The following is a 19,996-nucleotide window of genomic DNA, read 5'->3' as shown; positions in this document are numbered from 1 at the left end:
GACATAACACTGTGGATAAGGAAGCTGAATCCAAGATATTTATTTCTCCCTGCGTGTCATTTCCCATTACTTGGGATTTCAAAACTGCCAAGCAGTTACAAAACCAAACATCACAGCACAGAACTTCCAGCCAGAATCCGTCCCCAGTTCCATTTGCTCAACTACACTTGCCAAGAATGGAGACATGAGGTTGGCCTCACCTCCCTTTAAGTTGCTTATGATTTACTGCGTTAGCTTCCAACAAGACAGACAGGGGTAGTTATGTCAGCAAAAGGCTAGAATGAATAACTTAAACTCCATCAAGGGCAACATACAAACAAGCCTATTTAAACAAGCAATCTTGATGTCAATTATTTATTATCTGCAGCATTTGGAACACGTGCTATTGCTCAAGGTCAACACACAAATGTTGGACAGTCACACCCAAAGAAGAAGGAAACCTAAGCTTTTTTTTTTATTTCCATACCTTGTTTCTTTTAATTTCTCTTACATAATACCATAATACCAACTGAGTACCACCAGAGTGTAGCTAGAACTAATATAGTATCATTTCAGTAAAATAATCAAATCGCTCACTTGAATAACAGACAAAGAAAGCCCAATCTAAAAAGTACAAACAAAGGCTGTGGGGAAGACATGATGTCTGCAGTTAAGACATGAAAGGAAAACGCAGAACTGATGAAGGCAAAGGAGCCAAAGAAAGTGGTTTCGGAACAAAATTTCAAGATTTACACAGTTGGCTATGTACACAAACATCTGCAGTTCCCAGCTACAGGAACGTTCTTACTTGGATTAGCTCCACAGTCAGTTAGCATTGCAGCGTAGTCTTGATCACAATCAGAGACTATCTGGGATGCCATTTCAATAAAATATAGCAGCTGAAACAATGTTCTTTCCTTTTCTACTTAATGTTCCCAGGAACATGTTGTGCCCTCTCTCATATCTGATTTTTAATTTTCCTCTTAGAAACAATATACTGTATTATAATATGCCTATTGGTATTTTTTCATAGTGTGACAATCTAAAAGTAGCATTCAGCTTTGTAACCTTGCTCACTAATATCTAGCACCTTTCAGTGGCCATGATAGTGACGTATATTCTCAGAATATAGCTAGATTTCCAAGCACCCTTTTGGGCTATGGAACCACTGTGAAAATTAAGATATGTAAGATAAAGGTCTTTTTATATACATACCTGTAGATAGCGCCCTATAAAACCTGAGACAGTTCTCTCTAGGTTAAAAGGAATTTTAGAGGGGTAGCACATACATTCTTAGTGTTTATCTGCACAATATACATAGCTCGACACTTGGGCTCTTTCTGCCCAGCACTAATATTTCCATTCATACTTCTGCAAATGCTGATGCAAAGTGATATATGAAGTCAGATCCAATGATGTAATAGAAATTGGCAAAACAATACCCAGATGTAACTTGACCTCCATAAACCATTTTACCCTTTGTATTTAAAGCAGTCATCATCATAAATCTTATCCGTCTCCCAATCCCAGTTATTACACATGCATGCAGAAGGGGGCTCTATTCCAGTGCTAGTATTTTTGTATCTGACATACGTATTTCATTCTGGACTCCCTGCAGCGTTGTTTCCCTGGCTGCATTCCCAGGATCCTATGCTGCATCATCTGTACAGGTTTTCTTCTCCCCTCATTACTCCTCTCAAGTATCTTTTGCCAGCATCATGCCTCTTTATTGGCTGGTGAATCTCAAATGCCTTTGGATACAACTAGTCACTATGAAATTTGTCGATTTACACACCGGTTAACTGCAGAACAGGATCTGTCTTTGGGTTACCACGAAGCATTTATGCTGTTACAAGGTGCATCGTTTTTGGTTTTGGTTTGGTTTTTTGTTTTGTTTTGTTTTTTGTTTTGTTTGGTTGGTTGGTTTTTTTGTTTTTGTTTTTTGGGGGGTTTTTTGGGTTTGGGTTTTTTTTTTTTTTTTGGTGGGGGGGAGACAGACATTTATTTATTTATTCAGAAATCACTTTCTGGTTAGTAACATTGTTCTCTTACACAGCCAAACCCTGGAGAGGCTGTGACAAATAGGGAGGTCATGGTCAAATTTAATAAGATCTCACATTCCCTTGGAAATGCCACCAGGGAGCAGACAAAAGCAAGCATTTGCTGAGCTCCTGGGGGAAAGCAGAGCATTTGCACAGAAGCCCTTGGTATGCAGATGGTGTCGCTGCCTTTAGAAACAGGCTTAGATTTGAAACCAACGGGAACAAGCTGATGGGGCTAACGCTGAGGGAGAGAGCATGCCACAACTTAGCTTAGGAGCACAAGCTATACATGAAGATGCTAGGGCTGGCTCTTTGTTCTCGCGTCTCTGCTGTGTCCCAGGAACAGCAAGGTGACGGCTCTGCACATTCAGTAGAGGGAGAAGAGGGAACGCTATGGATACGTAGTGAAAATTTGAAAAAGAAAGCTTTCAAATCGATTTATTGCTCTGCGAGAGAGCGGCCCATCCGCCTCCGCGCCTGCCCTGCGGCACAGCCCTGCTGTGGCCACAGAGCACAGGCCAGGGGGGGCCCGGCTGCTCCAGCTGCGGGAAGCCCCCGCGGCCCCCGGTCCTTAACCTCAGGTGCCTGACTCGTGGGGCACAGGGTGCAGCGACAGGCCAGCTTGCCAGGCACAGTATGCCTCGTCCTACGTGCTGAATAGTACAGCAGGTAAGTTATAGCTGTGCTACAAGGCGGGGGTAAGGACAACTCAGCTAGGATCTTGGTAAGCCAAGCACTCACGGCACATTTCACATATAGTAGACTGCCCTCAAGAGTCCTTGTCTCTACCTGTGCTGGGCTTCAGCCGACTCTCAGCAAGCTCAGAAATCGCTCCTGTTGTAATGGTCTTCTTCAGTCTAGAGACTCCAGAAGCTGCTGCCACCCCTGGTTTTGTCAGCATGTCATCGCTGCTTGCCCTCTTCAGCTGCAATACAGAGATTTTGTGAGCAACCAGAAGATTAAGACCTTGAATATTCCCATCAAGTAATTAAAAATGCAAGGTTTCTGGGGAAAAAAGAAACATTTCCATAAAGTAAGTCAATGGGAATACTGCTTTGATAACCATACTAAGTAATTTTTTATTAATTTTTGTATTTGTTTTGCATTCTAGATATTTGTGAAGTGGGTTAAGAGGCACTACTGTTTCAATAATGAAGAATGAAAATGGGAAAGACCATTCAAATAAGCAAATAATTGAAAGGCAGGGAGAAAATAGTTTATAGGAGTAGACTACTGGCAAGTCTGCCTTCTCAGATCTTGCTCTGAACAGCAGTCATGATATTTCCTCCGTGGTTTACATTTAGTTAGGTATTTGGGCCTGTGTAGATAAGTGCTAGTTGCAGAGCTTGACACACCGAGTAGGTCAAAGCAGCAAATAAGTGGCCCTTAATCTGTCTGTCAAAAAAAACCAAAAACCCAAACAAACCTAAACGGGTCTGCTGGTTCTTGTCTCTCCACTCAGGATCAGAGTTTTGCCCCAATGGTGACCTTAGATCCTCTGAAGAGACTTCTGAGCTATTCCAATAGCAAGCAACTGCCAGTTCCTTCCCATGTTTGTCAAACAGGAGTCACCAAACTTTGTGGCATCATAAACTAGGTTATCTGACATGAACAAAGAACATGCTGGGGACCAAGCCAAACTATGAAAATCATTTAGCTGAGCAGCTCAGGCTGCCGCAATAAAATGCGAGAGCAGCCAGTGCAAGATGTAATACAATTACCAATTGGAAATCCCTTAAATATGATATGATTTCAGCTATTTACCCTCTTTGCTTATTGAAAATCAGTGAGCAAAGATGGCCAATGATCTCATGGTGGGACCTGGGTGGGTATTCTATTTGTCCTGCTAGGGACTGTAGGACTCGGTAGAAGAGAAGCTGAGAAGTCTGTTCAGAAGAAAGCATTCTGTTCATGAGACCACCAAGTAAATCATTCGCAGCAAAGAAATGCACTTGTTTTCAGCACAGAGAAGCTGCAGAATTCTAGAGATTAATGCTTATATGTTTCATAAGTTTGGAAGAAGGTAAACCATTTGCTTTACAGGGTATTTTACAGTATGTGTTCTTCAAAAAAATATTAGCGGATATCACTATAATTTACTTAGCTTTATTGTACATGAGAAAGCAAGGGACCATCGTTGCTGTGCAGCCTTTTTTGGGAGGGGGATTTCGGTAAAGCAAGTCTACTCTAAATGTGTACTCAAGAAACCCATGCATTTCAAGCACAATGAACTTAAGATTCAAGGGGAAACACTGAACTTATGTTGCTTCAACAAGCAGAAGTAGCAATTTATTTCAGAACATTGGTCAGCTGCTTTTCCATTTGTGTGCCTCTGTAACAGCCTGTATACCTCTAATAATAGCGTCTAATTAATTTCAGGAAAAATACTTTAAGCATTTTAAAAGACCAAAGTTCTGGAGAGTCTCCCTAGAGCAGTATTTTTTTCTACCCTTTTCAGTTTGTGGACACCTAAAGTGTTCTCTCAAATCAAAATCCACTTTCTTTCACGTTGTCCAGTGACACCCAGGGGGTCCATGAACCACAGGCTGAAACCACTGCTCAAGTTAAAAGAAAAGAGAGTGCACGACAAGCACTATCCCTATTTAGCAGTTCCCGTATGTAAAATCTTTCAGAAAAATGAAGTCTTTCAGCTCCAATTCTTTCTCCTTTTCATCTCTTCCTCTGACTCAGAGTCTGTGGTTTCCTGGACGCCGTGAGCACGTAAGTTTCAATAGCTGAAGGGCTGATCTGCTCCAGGATACCAAACAGCTAACGCTTTGCCTTCTGGCAGAGGTTTTGCCAACTCACTCTTGGAGGCAGAATGGAACAATCCGACTTTCTGACCTTTAGAGACTTCTGCAGTCTCTCTAAAGAAATTTCTTCAACGTGCCCTCTTCTACAGCAGCAACTCTGGTGCCTTTTTCTACCCTGTTTCTTCAAGGAAACCACTTTGATGATCTTGCATTTGCAGATGATCAACAATTTGAAGATATTAGCTGCAAGTAGGAAGAAAACCCTCTACGTTTAACACCATACACAAATTAATCGTATCAGATTTCCTGATTAGTCTCTTCAGTAGCATTCCTTCGGAGATGCTTGCCTCAGTCATACAGCAAATGCTCCAATGACGAACATAACCTGCCTGGAGCACTGGACTGAAATATCCTATTGATAAGATGCTCAGAGCATCTAGAAGTTTACAAAGCAAGTTAAGTAAATTAATCCTTCACTTGAAAAGCTGCGACAATTAATGAAGTTTAGATCTCCTCTTGATTTAAATGCTGTGCTATGTTATGTATTGTTTACTAAACTTTACTATTGGAAGCAGTTATAACCAGGAAGCCCATGGCCTATTTTCATCACCGGTATTTTGGTCTGTATTGGACAACAAGGTTATTTTTGTTTGCTGGTTGCAAGGGTACAGATGCAGCAGCATTTCAGGTGTATTACTCCATTTTCTTAAAAACACTACTTTGATGGAAGTTTCTGCTATTTTTGAAATAAAGCTATACAGAAAGATAGGATTCATAAAATGCTTTTGTTCCATTGTAAGTAATATCTTTTGCCTTGAAGGGAGAGGCACAGATTTTTAGGAATTCTGGAAATCCATTAATAAATCTCTTTCAATTTCTTTACACGTGTAACAAGTCAGTTGAACTAAGAATTTGCCACTTATTTTATTCCTTCTTCAAAGTTAAGGCAACTCCCTCAGACACAGACAGTATAAGAGAACCCACTCATACCTTGTACAGATACAGTACGTCCCCCATGACATGCAAAATATTTTCAGAAATGTGCATTAGTCTAATATACAACACAATTATAATCTCCCTATGCTTAATACAGTGGTCAAGCCCACTCCAAGTCTGGGTGTAGTAATGTTCCAGGACTAAACCAAAGCTTTAACCTGGAACAAGGCTATAATGCTTGCACAGTCCCTACTGGTTAGTACCTTGCTGAGCCGAGATTCAAAGGCAAGTGAAGTCGAGGACTTTGATGTCTTCATTCCTGTTGAGGTGGTGGAAGGCGACTTTCCTCTGTCAACCCCATGACTCCCTTGCTTTGCCATTGCACTCCAAGGCCTGGCAGTACTCTTCATTTTCTTCCCAAATAACTCAGTCTACAGACCCTAAAAAAAAAAAAAAAAAATATATATATATATATATATATATACACACACGTATACACACACAAAAATATAAACTGTCTTTGTATCATCTGGAAGAGAGCAGCAGAGATATCTGGCATCAGTTTAAAGGGCCGAAAAGTACATGCTAAACTTTATTCCCTTTCTTACTGTCGTGCTTTAACCCCAGTCGGCAGCTAAGCACCACACAGACACTCGCTCACCCTCCCCCCTGGTGGGATGTGGGAGAGAATCAGGAAAAAAAAAAAAAGTAAAACCTGTGGGTTGAGATAAAGGCAGTTTAATAGGACAGCAGAGGAAGGATGATGATAATAATAATAATAATAATAATAGAATATACAAAACAAGTGATGCACAACACAATTGCTCACCACCCACTGACCAATGCCCAGCCTGTCCCTGAGCAGCGATCGCTGCCCCCCAGCCAACTGCCCCCAGTTTCTATACTGAGCATGATGTCACACGGTATGGCATAGCCCTGTGGCCAGCCGGGGTCAGCTCTCCTGGCTGTGCTCCCTCCCAGCTTCTTGTGCACCTGGCAGGGCATGGGAAGCTGAAAAGTCCTTGACTAGTATAAACTCTGCTTATCAACAACTACAACATCAGTGTGTTATCCACATTATTCTCATCCTAAATCCAAAACACAGCACTATACCAACTACTAGGAGGAAAATTAACTCTATCCCAGCTGAAACCAGGACACTTATACACATGAAAACTCAGCCTAGAGAATCCCTCAGAGCAGGCTCTAGCCACTTATATTTTTCATACTGACTGGTAACATGAAACACCACAGAAGAAACACTGACTTTTGTGGGACTGTAAGTGAGAGACCTCTATCAGCCACACCAGAACAACTGCAAATGCTGAAGCACAATGAAAGAGTAACTGAGAAAACTGACGTCCACAGCAATTGAAAACAACCTTGAGATAAAAAGAAAACTACTTCTCTTACTGTTAGATCTGGCATCTTCAACTGATAAATACTCACTTTTAAAAAGTCACATGAGAAGCAAGTTTCCTCAGTTGTATGGAAAATATAGTATCTTTAACTTATCTGACTCTTCTAGAGAAGCAGCAGTTGATGTTGCCACGGTGATAAAAAGATGTTTCACAATACCAAGATTTACAAAACACGGTAAAAAATATCAACTTCCTTGATACAACTTCCAAATGAAAATCCAGATCCACTATTCCTCAGAGATAAGCTTATGCAAGAGAGAAATCCTGCCAGGAATCACCAAACAGAGACTAATTCCTTTTTTTGGATATAGCTAAATAAATTTAATCTGCCAGCAAGAACAACTAGTCTGTTTCTCTCAATAGGTAGAAGGCTGCCCATTAAATAGCTAGCTCATCTTTTGTAGATCTAAAGCCATAAATTTTCACCAGCCATTGCCCAGTCCAAACCAGGAGCAGAATAACATAATTAGTTGGATTTAAAAAAAAAAAGAAAAAAAAGAAAAAAAAAAAAAGAGTTCCACCAGTCTGAGTTGGAAGTGGGAGGGATGGGAGATTGCGTCTCCTCTCCTCCCCTCCCCCATTCAGTATGAGCAATATTTTTCTTCTGCAGCTTCATTTTCTAAAATAGACACAGGATGTAGCTGCGTATCAGGCTTGTGTAGGCAGAGGCTAACTTGCTTCTTGTCTGTTAAACAGGTAACCAAAAGATCTACAAAGATCAGCCTAGCGTCTCGGCTAGGGCAGTGTGCTCGCAGTAAGCGCGCGCTGTTTATCACACGGGAGTCCAGCTGGGCAAGTGTGAACTTGGACAGCAACCCTTTCACAGAGATGCCAAAACACTTTATTCCTGGCTGAGTCAGTAGAAGGGCTTAGGTCACATTTTATATCTCATAATTTGCTTTATACTTTATTTTATATTCACAAATAAGAACACTCACTGAACTCATGGGAAACAAATCTATCCAGGGGCCAAGTCGTATTTGACACTGACAGCACCTTCCAGGTGTCACGGTGGTCTATTTAAGGAGTGTTTCGCTGCACAGAGGCAGAAGGGAATGTCAAGTGCTCTGCTGCTGTCTTACAGAGAACAAAGCTAGCAAGTGACATTTCCTCTATTTATCCTTGGTGCCTCTTGCAGGGAGGGCTGTCTACTTTCTCCACAGCTCTAACCTGTCAGCTCCTAAATAAAGAAATAAAAAAGTTAGTAGTTATTATTACTAAGTATAGTCATTACTCCATTAAAATTCTTAACGCATACGGTGTGGAGCCATCAACTCATCTCATTAGAGGAGAAAGAGTAGTCTTTGTTGATGATTATGCCGATCACTTGGCTCCTTTTTTAAAGCACTGACAGATATGTAAGCTATATTACAATAATGTTTAGCATTCCCACAGTTCACGATCTACCTTAGCGAGGTTCGGTGCTTTACATTATTTAATAAACTATTTTTTAATGGACATACTATTCACTGTATTTATATGGATGAACAAGCAACTACACATGCAAACTATCTTCCTGATTAGATCTCCAAATTATGCAGATTGTGGTTTTTATAGATCTAGTGGCTGCACATGCATTTTGCTTTATTATACCCTCTGAATTTCTTCATAACTGTATCTCATGCTTTCCTGCCTTAAGCTGTACAGATGCTTTCTTGATATCCTAAAGAATTTAATTTTGAGTCATCCATGGCATTTTAAAGTTGCAGTGAAGTGATATGCTCATTAGACCATGATGTTAGAAGTAAAGGAAGAGGTACTTAAAAAAAACAAAAGAACAAAAAACAAAAAAAAACCAAAACCACAACTCAAGAAATCCAGCCAGTAGCCTAAGGCAAACTGGATTTTTCATGTAATATAGCTGAATTATGCACCGTGTGGATTTAATAGTATTTTACTACACCAAGCAGATGAAACTAAAATTTATTTTAGTTTATCTATTTTATAGATTTATTAGTGTTTTTGAGTTTTCTGTGTATTTATATGGGAATCAGCATTTGTAAAAGGCAGAGGTAAGGCTTCTCATGTATTTGGCTAACCTGAATCTGCGCTGTAGATAAAGATTTCAGTCTCTAAAGTGGGATCCCAATACTTTCCACAAGCTTTATATGTACTTCAAAGAATAAAGCGAGGTCGCACACATCTTAAGCTGCTTTCATTCCTAGGTAGGTGACACACATTTAAATTATTAGAAGTACAAAACTATCTCAAAAAAAAAAAAAAAAGTCCTGCTGTTCTTTGATGAGAGCAGGAAGTCCATTCTCAGAGTCAACTTTTCCTCTCCTCCAAATTAAATTTATTGCATTACAGGAAAACAAACAAACAAACAAAAAAGCTTCATGGAAGTTGTGGGCAGTTGGACAATGGGAAACCCAGAAGTTCAGTATCATGGAATGGCTCATGGACTGAGTTAGGTACATAGCAGTGAACTGTCAACCAAAATATTAACTTAGATATATAAAATGGCTGCAGCTAGTTAGCATTGAGGTATTAACTTAGATATATAAAATGGCTGCATCTAGTTAGCATTGAGGTATTAACTTAGATATATAAAATGGCTGCATCTAGTTAGCATTGAGGAAACCCAACATTAGCAAATAAGAGAGGTTTCTCTAATCCTTGTGTAAAAACAGCATGTATAGGGACGGTTTCTAATAGATTGCATTTAAAAAATTAACATACAGCTTTTATCTAGTTGTCTCAAAACACACGATTTTTTAATAGGTGAATGATTAAAAACCAACAGAATTTTTAAATCTGGAAAGATAAAAAAAGTATTTGTGGAGAAACAGGTAAGAGGGCTAAATATGCTGGAAAAGAGAGCCTAAGGACAGAGTGCTACTAATACAAGTCACCAATATATCCTAACATATAGGATAATAATGACTGCAGTTTTTAAAGAAGCTCAGGTTAAAAAGACACCTGAAATGCAGCCTTCTGCCCCAAATCTTAAACAAGGCAGCAGTTTATCAGAGCAGTGCAATGACTAAGTGGCAGCCTCTGCTTCCTTGATGTCATTTTCAGGGCAAGGCTGGCAACAGCAGCTTGGCGAGACCATCCTTCTGAGCCGGCAGAAACGACTTTGAAAGTACCCAGTCATGGTCATAAACTGTCCTTGAATGAGAGCTTGGGAATGGGATCACCACTAACTTACCACAGCTGAACGGATCCTGGAAGACCGTCCCTTTCACAAGCCTGGACACAGGCAGCATACATGTACTCATACTTTAACTACTATAACAGGATATTGTTCAACGCCCTTTGCGCACAACTTTCCAAGCCTTGCGTATCTGCATTTCTACATCTGTGAAACTGCCACCAGGTAATGGCTCCCAGTGGCTTTAGAATATATTGATGGAAGTCTACTATACTTTAACAAAATACCAGCATTTCCTTCCGAAAAGGCCCCAGAGAGATGACTTATCTCTAGGCTACCCATAGAGAAATCTGAATGAGAAGCAGCTTTCCACAAGAGATGCAACCAAGCTGCTTTTGCAAATACAGTGACAAAATCACTTTTACACATTTTTTAATGGTTTTACATCCGTTATGTCTCAATACGTTTCAGATGAGACATGCTTCTGCTCACTCTCCTGGAAGATTACTTGCTTTAAGCAATGCTTGGAGCTCTATGATTTTATTTTTCATTTATTTCTTCACATTTCACAAGGAACTTCCCTTATGAAGCAAACTGAATGTCACCATCCCGAGATTCAAAGTCAGTCTTTCTTTGGCACCAGCCAGAGCAGGTCACTAGTGGGCCACAATTAAATCCCTGCAGCATGCTCTGCTTGGAGCTGTACTCTGAAAACATATAGAAGCTGAAGATAAGAAGCAGCTCCATGTTGAAATAAATGGGGGTTCATGCCAACAATATGTTGCTTCAGAGCAGCAAAATCAGTTCTATTGCCAGTCACTTCCAAACTGCAGGGGGCTTGGGGTGGTTTCTTCTTTTTGTTTTTAAAATCTTTTATACTCAAAAGTGCTGGTGTCTCAATACCCCCCCTCTGCTGAAACAGGTGCTGCAAATGAGATAATCGGAGGGTTTACGAAAATGTAAAGCTGGTCCTGACAGAGCTTTTTCTCTCAGTAATCCTCAGAATTCCCTGCAGGCATCAGAGTCACAGTCTTTAAAAATTCAGGCCATGCTATATAGTTCACTCTTTCTCACTGGTATTTTTAAAGGGTATTTGGAAAATTTTGCTGTGGACTATTGTGGCAGTTGGCAGAAGTTTTACACTGGACAGATAGTCCATTTTACTTGAAATTTTACTGTTTTATTAAAGATTGAGAACCTAGACGTTTCTTTATTAGTCAGTCCACATGCATTTATTAATGAAAGTCTTAGAACAAGCCTAAAATTATTCCCATTTTATGGCTAGAAAAACTGGATTAAGAATTTATCCTAACTCTCACAGGCAGTCAGCATCAGCAGAAACAACGCTAGGTCTCTTGGATCTTACGGCTTGGCTATCCATCAAAGGAGTAGTTCACCAGTCCTGTAGAACAAACTTCTAGGAAACACGTTCTGCTGACTATTAAAGGCCGTTTGAATAACTAAAAAGAACAGATATGTTTATTTGAGCGATGACAAGCAATATTGTTTCACAATCAAGAAACCTAGCAGTTACACTATTAAGCAAATAAAAATCATTAGCACACCTGCAGAAATGAAGTTTCATAGGAAAATCCCTCTTGGGGGGCTAGAGATAGAAATTATCTGTACCCCATGTACTTTACACGAGGTAAGTTTTGATGCTCATGTCTGTGTGTAACACTACTCACTCAGCAGGACAGTCAAATTAAAGCAGAGTCATTCAAGTTGCTTTGGGAAAATGAATGAAAAAAAGAATTATGAAAACTCATTGCTAGATCTGGAGAGTAACGTGCCAGATGGCAGGTTCACCAAGACCAGAAATGCCCAGCATTTCTGAAAAATGGGGTCAGAAGTACCAGCTTTGTAGATAGGACTCTCAAAAGACAGAAGTCTGTGACTTCGGTGGGTTAAAACCCACAGTCCCCAGTGCCATTCTCCTATAATTCAGTTACTTTTCATTACATCAAAAGGTCAGACTATTTCAGAACCTTTATTACACATTCTCGTGAAATCAAAGCATAATTTTCTTCTGTGTAGGGTTTCTTTTTTAGGATGTAAAATCTGCATCATGCTTATACTATTTTCCTTCCAACCTAATCAATCTCTGCTATTTTCAGACAAACTATCAACTGGAACATAGAAATATCTAACAAGTTCAGTAAACTGTAAAGCATTTTCTAGTGGTGTGTAGGAAGCTATATAGCAGGATAGCCAGCTGGGCTAAAATAGAATTCTTTTCTGCCTTTCACATCAATTCACTTTAAACAACAATTTTTAGGCTTGACAGATGCTTCCATATGACTCATCTTGATTTCTTAGCTGATATCAGGAATCAAGCCAGGGTCACAAACCAGGAAAGCTGATAGTCCAATACAGTAATTGGTAACTTGGAGACAGACGGCACAGATAAAAACCTATTTGGAAATAAGACCGGGCTAACAATTAAAAACAAACTGTTTACTCTCTTTTGGTCATCCATAGCAGCTTTCCTTAGGTGTCTGCTCCTTTCAGCTCAGTGTGTAGACTTTCTCCATATAACGCATCCATCGTCTCTTTTCCCTAGTTTCTGTTACCTTGTTTTTAGTGTCTTTGAGGCTATCTCAGTGCAACCTTCCTCCATTACTCCTCCAAGTGGAGACACTTGCTGGATTGTCACTGGTACAAAGCTTAGCTTTCATTAAAATAAAGAAATCACAAGCCAGATCACCTTCTTCCACCCAAACACAACTCAAAGGAACAGAAGAGAGATGCCCATTTCCCAAAACCTCATCTCTAAGACTCTTCTTGCTTTTGCTGGCCAAAGAAAGAGAAACAATTATAAACCTGACCCCAAACACTGAGCAGCAGTTTCCTCTGGTCTACCTCAGCAGACTTGCTTTCCAATCTCATTTGCAGCTGAATTTTCATGTTTTGCTGGTAGAGTACCAGGAGACAAGACATCACTTGGAAATTTTCATGTCCAGACTGCATGCTACAGCAGGGCAAATTCTGCTGGTTTTATGCATGCCTCAAGCAAAGTTCGTTTTAGTATTATTATTATTATTTAACTTTCAAAAGTGGAGAAGAATCTACTGTAATAATACAGCTAGGCAGTTATAGAATCCAGGTGCTTTTGCAAGTAGTTTAAAATGTTGATAAATTTTAGATATAAAACAAATACACAGAAATTAAGACACATACATGCCCAAGGTAACCCAACTAATCATTAGGAAAATACAAAACAAAATACCAGTCCCAGGATTTAATCACCAGTGGCTCTGATACAGCTTGAGAGTCACATCTGCAAAATCTTTATTGTGCTAAGGTTGCCTGAAGATTGTATCCTCACATGAAAATTACTCTTTGGGGTTTCAGTTTGCTTTGCTTTTTTTGTTTGTTTAATTGCTCTTCTGTAGGACTCAAACTCAGAAAAGCACTTTCAATATGGCATCAGATGAGATTTTTCTTTACAGGGCACATGGCTCCCTTCCTCTACAGTATAAGCAACTACTGCAGAGGCAGTTCATTTCCCTTCCCTTCATGGTATCAGATGGAACCACACAGACAATGGAAACTCCCTTGGATCTCCCAAGGACTAAGTTACTTTACCTGTGGTTACAGCGGTAAGACAATGTCACATTTTTGTGTTACGGTGTTTCTTGCTTATTTCCTTAGTGTGTTTTCCATAATTCTCTAAAATTGATATTTATTAACTAGTATATAAACATGCCAAAAGGTTACAAGGACATGTACATTACATCAGAAATGGCCTAGGTGAGGACAGTTCCAGCCAGCCACAAATGACAGGTTTCTGGCCATCAACTCAGCTTCTGAAACCATCCCAACAAGACTGCCAGACTCCAGGTCAGCAACTGCAACACTCCATGTCTCAACATTGCTCAAAATAAAATCCTCTTCCCACGGCAACCATTAGGGTCATTGATGACTTTTCCAGGCACAGACAGATGAGAGCAGTACAAAACCTTCTGCCTACCCTCCTCCACAGAAGTTCTCCCTGGAGTTTTGAATTTGTCAATCTTTTATTCTTAGTTAGATCTCATTAAAAAAAAATCACAGAAGTTACAACCAAAACCTCATGTGTGCATATGAAGAAAGGATTTATTTAGCTGCATTTCTCTTGTCCTTGTTCCATATTACTGGCCATTTATAAGACAGGAAAAAACAGATAGCTTTGCTTCTTCTCTAGATAAAATACCCAGAACAGTCATCCAGCACAGTGACTGACGCTTAAAAATCAAGCCAAAGCTGTACTTTGAAATGTCTGGGAACATGCTCCTCCTGTAATTTAAATTGTGCTGTTTGTGCATGGATACTCAATCTCCTCCTCCCCCTTCCTCACACTGATTATCTAACCAGTCACCATTACACATCTCACAAGAGAAACTATGCTACCTCCCAATGACCCCGATCTTATATACAACATGGGGATAAGGAAACAAAAAATCCCAACCTATCTGTAATTTTTCTGCTCATTAGCCCTCCAGAAGGACAGTGGCAACTACCAGCTGGATGGTGTGATACCTCAGGAAGCTGTGAAGCACAACTGTATGCTGTAAACAGTCCACCATGCTTCTCTGGTTTAAGTAGACATGTTGTCTTGGTAAGGTTGAAAGGACAAAAGACTGATATGATCTTTCACTAACTCCAGGGCAGAGATGTAGACTTAAATGTGGCAATTCTGAATCATGTTCATCGCATTACTGATGGATGCATGCAAGCAAAATGACATAATCGGAAGGGTAGGGTGGCAACATGCATTTGTAGGAAGACCCACAGGGGCAGCAGATTCTCATCCTGGGAAAGCGTACACAAGAGCATGTAGTGGCAGAATGTATACACAGAGGTTATGCAATAAATTCAAAATTTTATCAAGTCACATCAAAACTACATCTAGGAAGTGATTTCACGCTGCAGAATTCGGAGAACACGTTTTTATAAGTTGTAGCTCTCTCATTATTTCAATGTATGACAAGCAGGGAAAGTTTCCATAGTGCTAACATCCACCCTTTGGAGACGTAAGTCAAAGGAAAGATTCAGGAAGGGTAAAAATGATGCATTGATTCCAAACTTCCTTTTTGAAGTTACAACCATGTTATAATTGCAAAGAATTAGGTCACTCTGAGTTTCCCCAATATGACTCTGCCCCGAATAGATGGGTTTAATTTACATTCAGTATATTGCAGGTTGAGAACAAAATGTTTTAGAATAATTTCAAGGTAGCTACTGCTCATTAATCCGGGTTCTTTGAACTACTGTCCCAGTGAATACAGCACAAAGCAAGTGACACATACGGTTAACACTCCATGTTTTGCCAACCCGCAAGAACGCAGAAAAGAAGGTTTTATTTTAGATAGAGCAAGAGCTATATAATTGCTAAAGAAATTAAGAATAATTACAAGTGGTTTGCCTGATAATTACCTGTCATTACTTTTTTCTGTAGCATAGAGGGTAGATACAAGAAAGAGAAGGAACGATCATGGGTTTGGGAATGGCAGACAGAGATGCGCAGCATGTGGCTACGTGGTAATCCTGACTGGAACACGGACAGCTTCCCTGTCCTCTCCAAGCACGGAGGGATGATATCGCAGTCAATGCGTTGGCTTGGGATTCCACTCAGTTCTATCCTCAGCTCCAGCACAGATTTATTATACTACCTCAGCCATGTAATCTTTCTATGCTTTAGTTTTTCCGGTTATAAAAATGGGATCATAATTGTTCACTAAATAGCATATTTATGAAGATACACTCATTCATGTGCCTTGGAAAGGAACCCCACAGGGAAAAAAAAATAAAAATGAGATAAATCAACATCTGTCACACGGCATGCAAGTGAGCAGCCCCACAGATTGCCACATGCTGGGATGTCTCCCTGACTCCCATTTTCCATCCATCACAATGCAGAGAAATAATTGAGATCTGGAAGCTATCCCTTAAGGAGATATTTATCCTCCATTAAAGTGCAGAGTAGACCACTTATTAAAGTGAATAAACTAGGAACTTCTGAACATTTATATGAGTGACAGTGTGAACTTCTAACAGAAAGGCTTCTTTGCAAAGACAAGGACATAACTCCAAAACCACAAAGGACTAGAAGCTAGAGGACTTCTGCATTTTAAAAATATTCATACCAAACAGGAACAGAACAGATTTAGGCAACAGTATCAACAGTTTACAACTGTGACTTGGGGGACCACTCATGGACTGAAAGACCCACCTTGGTGGGCTACATAATGAAATTAAATTGTTTTAGAACTGAACTAGAAAGGGAAGGGGTAGTACATACATCTGTGCATGCTAGGATGAGGTATTCCTCTGTTAGTTATCTGTGAAATTGTGCAGGCAAAGAACACTATATTTCAGCAAATCAAATATCCTCTCTCCCACTGAGGCTACAGGGGCAGAGAGCAGTTTATAATTTAGAAAGGGTAGAAGAGGAACATGCAAAACAGTCCCTTTTGGAAGCGAGACAGAAAGGATTAGGAAGGGACATCTAGAAGAACTTAGACTGTGTACAAGAGAAAGGGGTAGAGAATCCCTGTTTTCAAACCAGTTCTACCAGTAATCCTTTACTGTTACACATACAGGGCTTAATTAACACCTCTACACCTTTGCCATATTACACGCTATATACATGCTATTATTATTACTATTGTTACTATGATCAAGCTTCAGTCCATAGTACAATTTTAAGGACAACTGTTAAACTGCGACAATTAAAAGGTCCTGCTGAGAATCTGAACAGCTCTTTGCCGTAGAGGGTACCCGTCTGGCGTGCTCCCCAATGCTTTCACTGATCCCCTGCAGAGACGCTAGCTGCCAAACTTATTTGCTTAGCAGCTTGTTCCTTTCTGCCCTTTCTTGACTGGACTATGTGAACATGCAGTAGCAGAGGAAAGTCTGCTCGTGCTCCTGCTTCATTTGACTGTTGGAGCACAACCTTAAATTGCCAGAGAAGAAAGCAGAAACAGGCGCAGAAACAGCTTCAACTCTTCTGTCACTAAAATCTGTAGCTGAGCAGAAGACAAATACAGTAGCCAGCTCTCACAGGCTGCCATGGGGGGATTTTTTTTGTTGTTGTAATGGCTTTTAGACCACCCCCAGCCCATTTTCAGTTAACACAGAATTGTTCGCAGTGTACATTTTTTGTTTCATGCAATTTAGTTTTACAGTGAGATACTACCAAAAAAACTGTTGTTGAGCAAAGCAAGTCCATTCACTCTAAGAATACATTACTGATCCTAGAACCCTCCTAGAGAGAATACTGTTCCCATCTTAAAAAATAAAAGATATTAAAATACTTACAGTAAAAGCTTGTCCTCTTTTCTGCATTAAAAAGAAAACTGTCTCCTACTAGCTTCTGAAAGCATGTGCAAGCCAGACTGAAAATTCAGGGCTTGAGTGCTTCCCTGGGAGGAAAACCACATTGCAGCGAGACACAGAGAGCTGCTTGAGAAATGATTCACATACGGAAGCAAGCTGGCTTCACCAGTGCTTTGGCATTCAGCACACACGCGCACACACGTATGCACACTTGCTTACTCAGGGGAATGAGAAATATTATATTTTCGTCAAAGCAAGGAGGATTTATGCAAGAAAGCCATTTGTATCCCACCTCCAAAACACCAAGATGCTTCAATCCGTAAAGCAGACAGAGAGTTTCTTTCACTATCCCATCATCTCCAACAGCAGAACTGGACACTGGGCAGACAGCATAAACCCCAGACTAGTCTGCATGATCCAATCAAGTAAAAACATGCAGTACATACAATGTAGGAAGGGCAAGGAGGTCGCCATAGAAAGGCGGCATTTTTCAGAGGAAACCACAGAAGCAGCTTTCAGAAGCTTTTATGTTCCATGCTAATAACATCTCCCCCAGAGTGCCAGCAATCACAGCCAGGACACCTTACGACATTTCCCTTGCCTCCATCATTGCTTCAAAAAAGTGGAAGAGTGTGTGTGTGTGTGTGCGCGCACGTGTGTGCGCGTGTGTGCAGAGAAGGAAGAAACATTAAGACAGAGGCTTTTACACAAGAAGTAACTAGAATCAGTCCTGAGTGACTTCTCTTGAGCTGTCCAAGAAGTGTCAATCTGTTCTTTATTTAGAAGAGAGCAAATAAGGGACAAGAGTGAGCAATGCTCAAGAACATTCCTCTTTAAGCTTTCTGAAGAGAATTTAGTGTCTGAAAACAGGAAGGAAAGGCCCAGAGGTCTTAACAGAGTTAAAGCAGGCAAAGATAGTATCAAGTTGGAGGAAACAGAGGGGATGCAAAGAGAAATCGAATGCAAATCTGAATTTCAAACACAGAAACCTAAGGTGTTTAGAACTGGGCTTTTTGTTCGACTCTGTCCAGAGAGGGGGCTGCTCACTCTCTGATGTCTCTGAACTAAGACATTCGGACTGTGACTACAGATCAGGAATTCTCTCCTGAACTGCAGAGAGGGATCCTTTCCCAGTAGTGGGAACCCAGTATATAAGCAATGTTGATGCTACAGTAGTAGTCTCATAATAGAGATATAAGGAAGATTTACAATATGAGCCTAAAAAGGGTTGCTGTATCTGAATAGTTCAACCTTTCTGCACCCTCTGGAACTCCTTACTCTACGTACCAAAGGGGCTTAAATGAAGCTAATGTTATGCCAAGAGAGAATTTACGTTTCAGTTCAGTGTTGGCACCGCTCCTGTTATCACAGAGTAACCAAACCTTAAGACACAGACTGAGTCCAAGCTGAATCCCTTCTGAAAGTTATGGATTTGGGATCCAACTTTCTCATGATAGTCTTAAGAGTGAGGAACTCAGATCTTAAAACACCAGAACAAGAAAAAGACCACATCATTAGTCATTTAGCATGTGATAATGGTCTATGTTTGGCAGGTCTCAAGCAGACATTATTAGTTGTAAGTCCCTAAACATTCAATCAGTCATGCCAGGTGCTCTGAGTTCACCAACACCCGCAGTACCAATCCTTCTATCCAGCCTACTTTGCCAGTTTCTTCAGTACCCGAGGACAGGCTATGTGATCACAGGTAGAAGAACTTATCCATTCTGTATTTTTATACATCTAACATTTAGAGTTTTTGAGATTATTCACAGCTCAGATAAGAAGGCAGTACTTTCTCATTCATATTAACAAAGTTCTTGGAGATATTGTGATCTACATGCACTGTGTTTCTCCTCCCTGAGGAAGTGACACTACACTTAGTGATGCATGCATAGGCAATGAGGTCACTTAGGTACGCAGCGGAGGGACTGCAAGTCACTCCCTCTGCTTTGATTAGGGACCACTTCAAAACTGGAGACACATCTGAAAAGTACTGACTCAGAAGCAAATGACTGCAGGTCCCTGGACCCTGCACTCATAAATGGGAGGGACATCAGTTGCATACACCTTGCTGAAAAGCTTCTTTGTCTGAAGAAAAACACTTTTTGGACTGCAACACACTGTCTCTTTGCCATTGCTGGTGAGCTTGTATGGCCTCAGTGGGAGAGCAGCATTGTCAGCTCAATAGGTTTTCCTATCCTTCAGCCAAAAGAAATAAAGAACTGAAATGAGGGGAGTGGGGAGAGGAGATGAGCTACTATATTTCATCCACCAAGATATTTTTAGCTTTGATAAATACAACTTGAGCAAAACCTAAAAATGAAAATGCTTGGACGTGAGGAGACAGTCACAGCATTTACATGCTTCAGCTTTGGCAGACAGGCTGGAATAGTGGCACAAAATTTCCTTAAACCCAACAAGACCAGACAGTATATTTGTTTATTTAGA

The 19,996-nt window shown here is 40.4% G+C and overlaps 1 protein-coding gene across 2 annotated transcripts in view; it reads right to left on the bottom strand.

Annotated features, from left to right (window-relative positions):
• Nucleotides 1-17,604, bottom strand: part of SPECC1 (sperm antigen with calponin homology and coiled-coil domains 1) — an 86,345-nt gene extending 68,741 nt beyond the window's left edge. Inside the window, exons 1-3 of one of the 2 annotated variants that reach the window (XM_082328089.1) lie at nt 17,531-17,604; nt 5,974-6,150; nt 2,811-2,946 (exon numbers count right to left, since the gene is read on the bottom strand). In XM_082328089.1, coding sequence (XP_082184215.1) covers nt 2,811-2,946; nt 5,974-6,120 — 283 coding nt within the window. In that variant the 5' untranslated portion in view covers nt 6,121-6,150; nt 17,531-17,604. Of the gene's footprint in view, nt 1-2,810; nt 2,947-5,973; nt 6,151-17,530 lie in introns of those variants that run through there. The other variant, XM_082328090.1, reaches the window with a different exon arrangement.
• Between the last annotated feature and the right edge of the window lie 2,392 nt (nt 17,605-19,996).

The sequence above is a fragment of the Platalea leucorodia genome (assembly GCF_965183815.1).
Source record: "Platalea leucorodia genome assembly, chromosome: 16".
In the NCBI taxonomy this organism is placed as follows: Eukaryota; Metazoa; Chordata; class Aves; order Pelecaniformes; family Threskiornithidae; genus Platalea; species Platalea leucorodia.
This window is presented reverse-complemented; position numbering and strand designations above follow the sequence as displayed.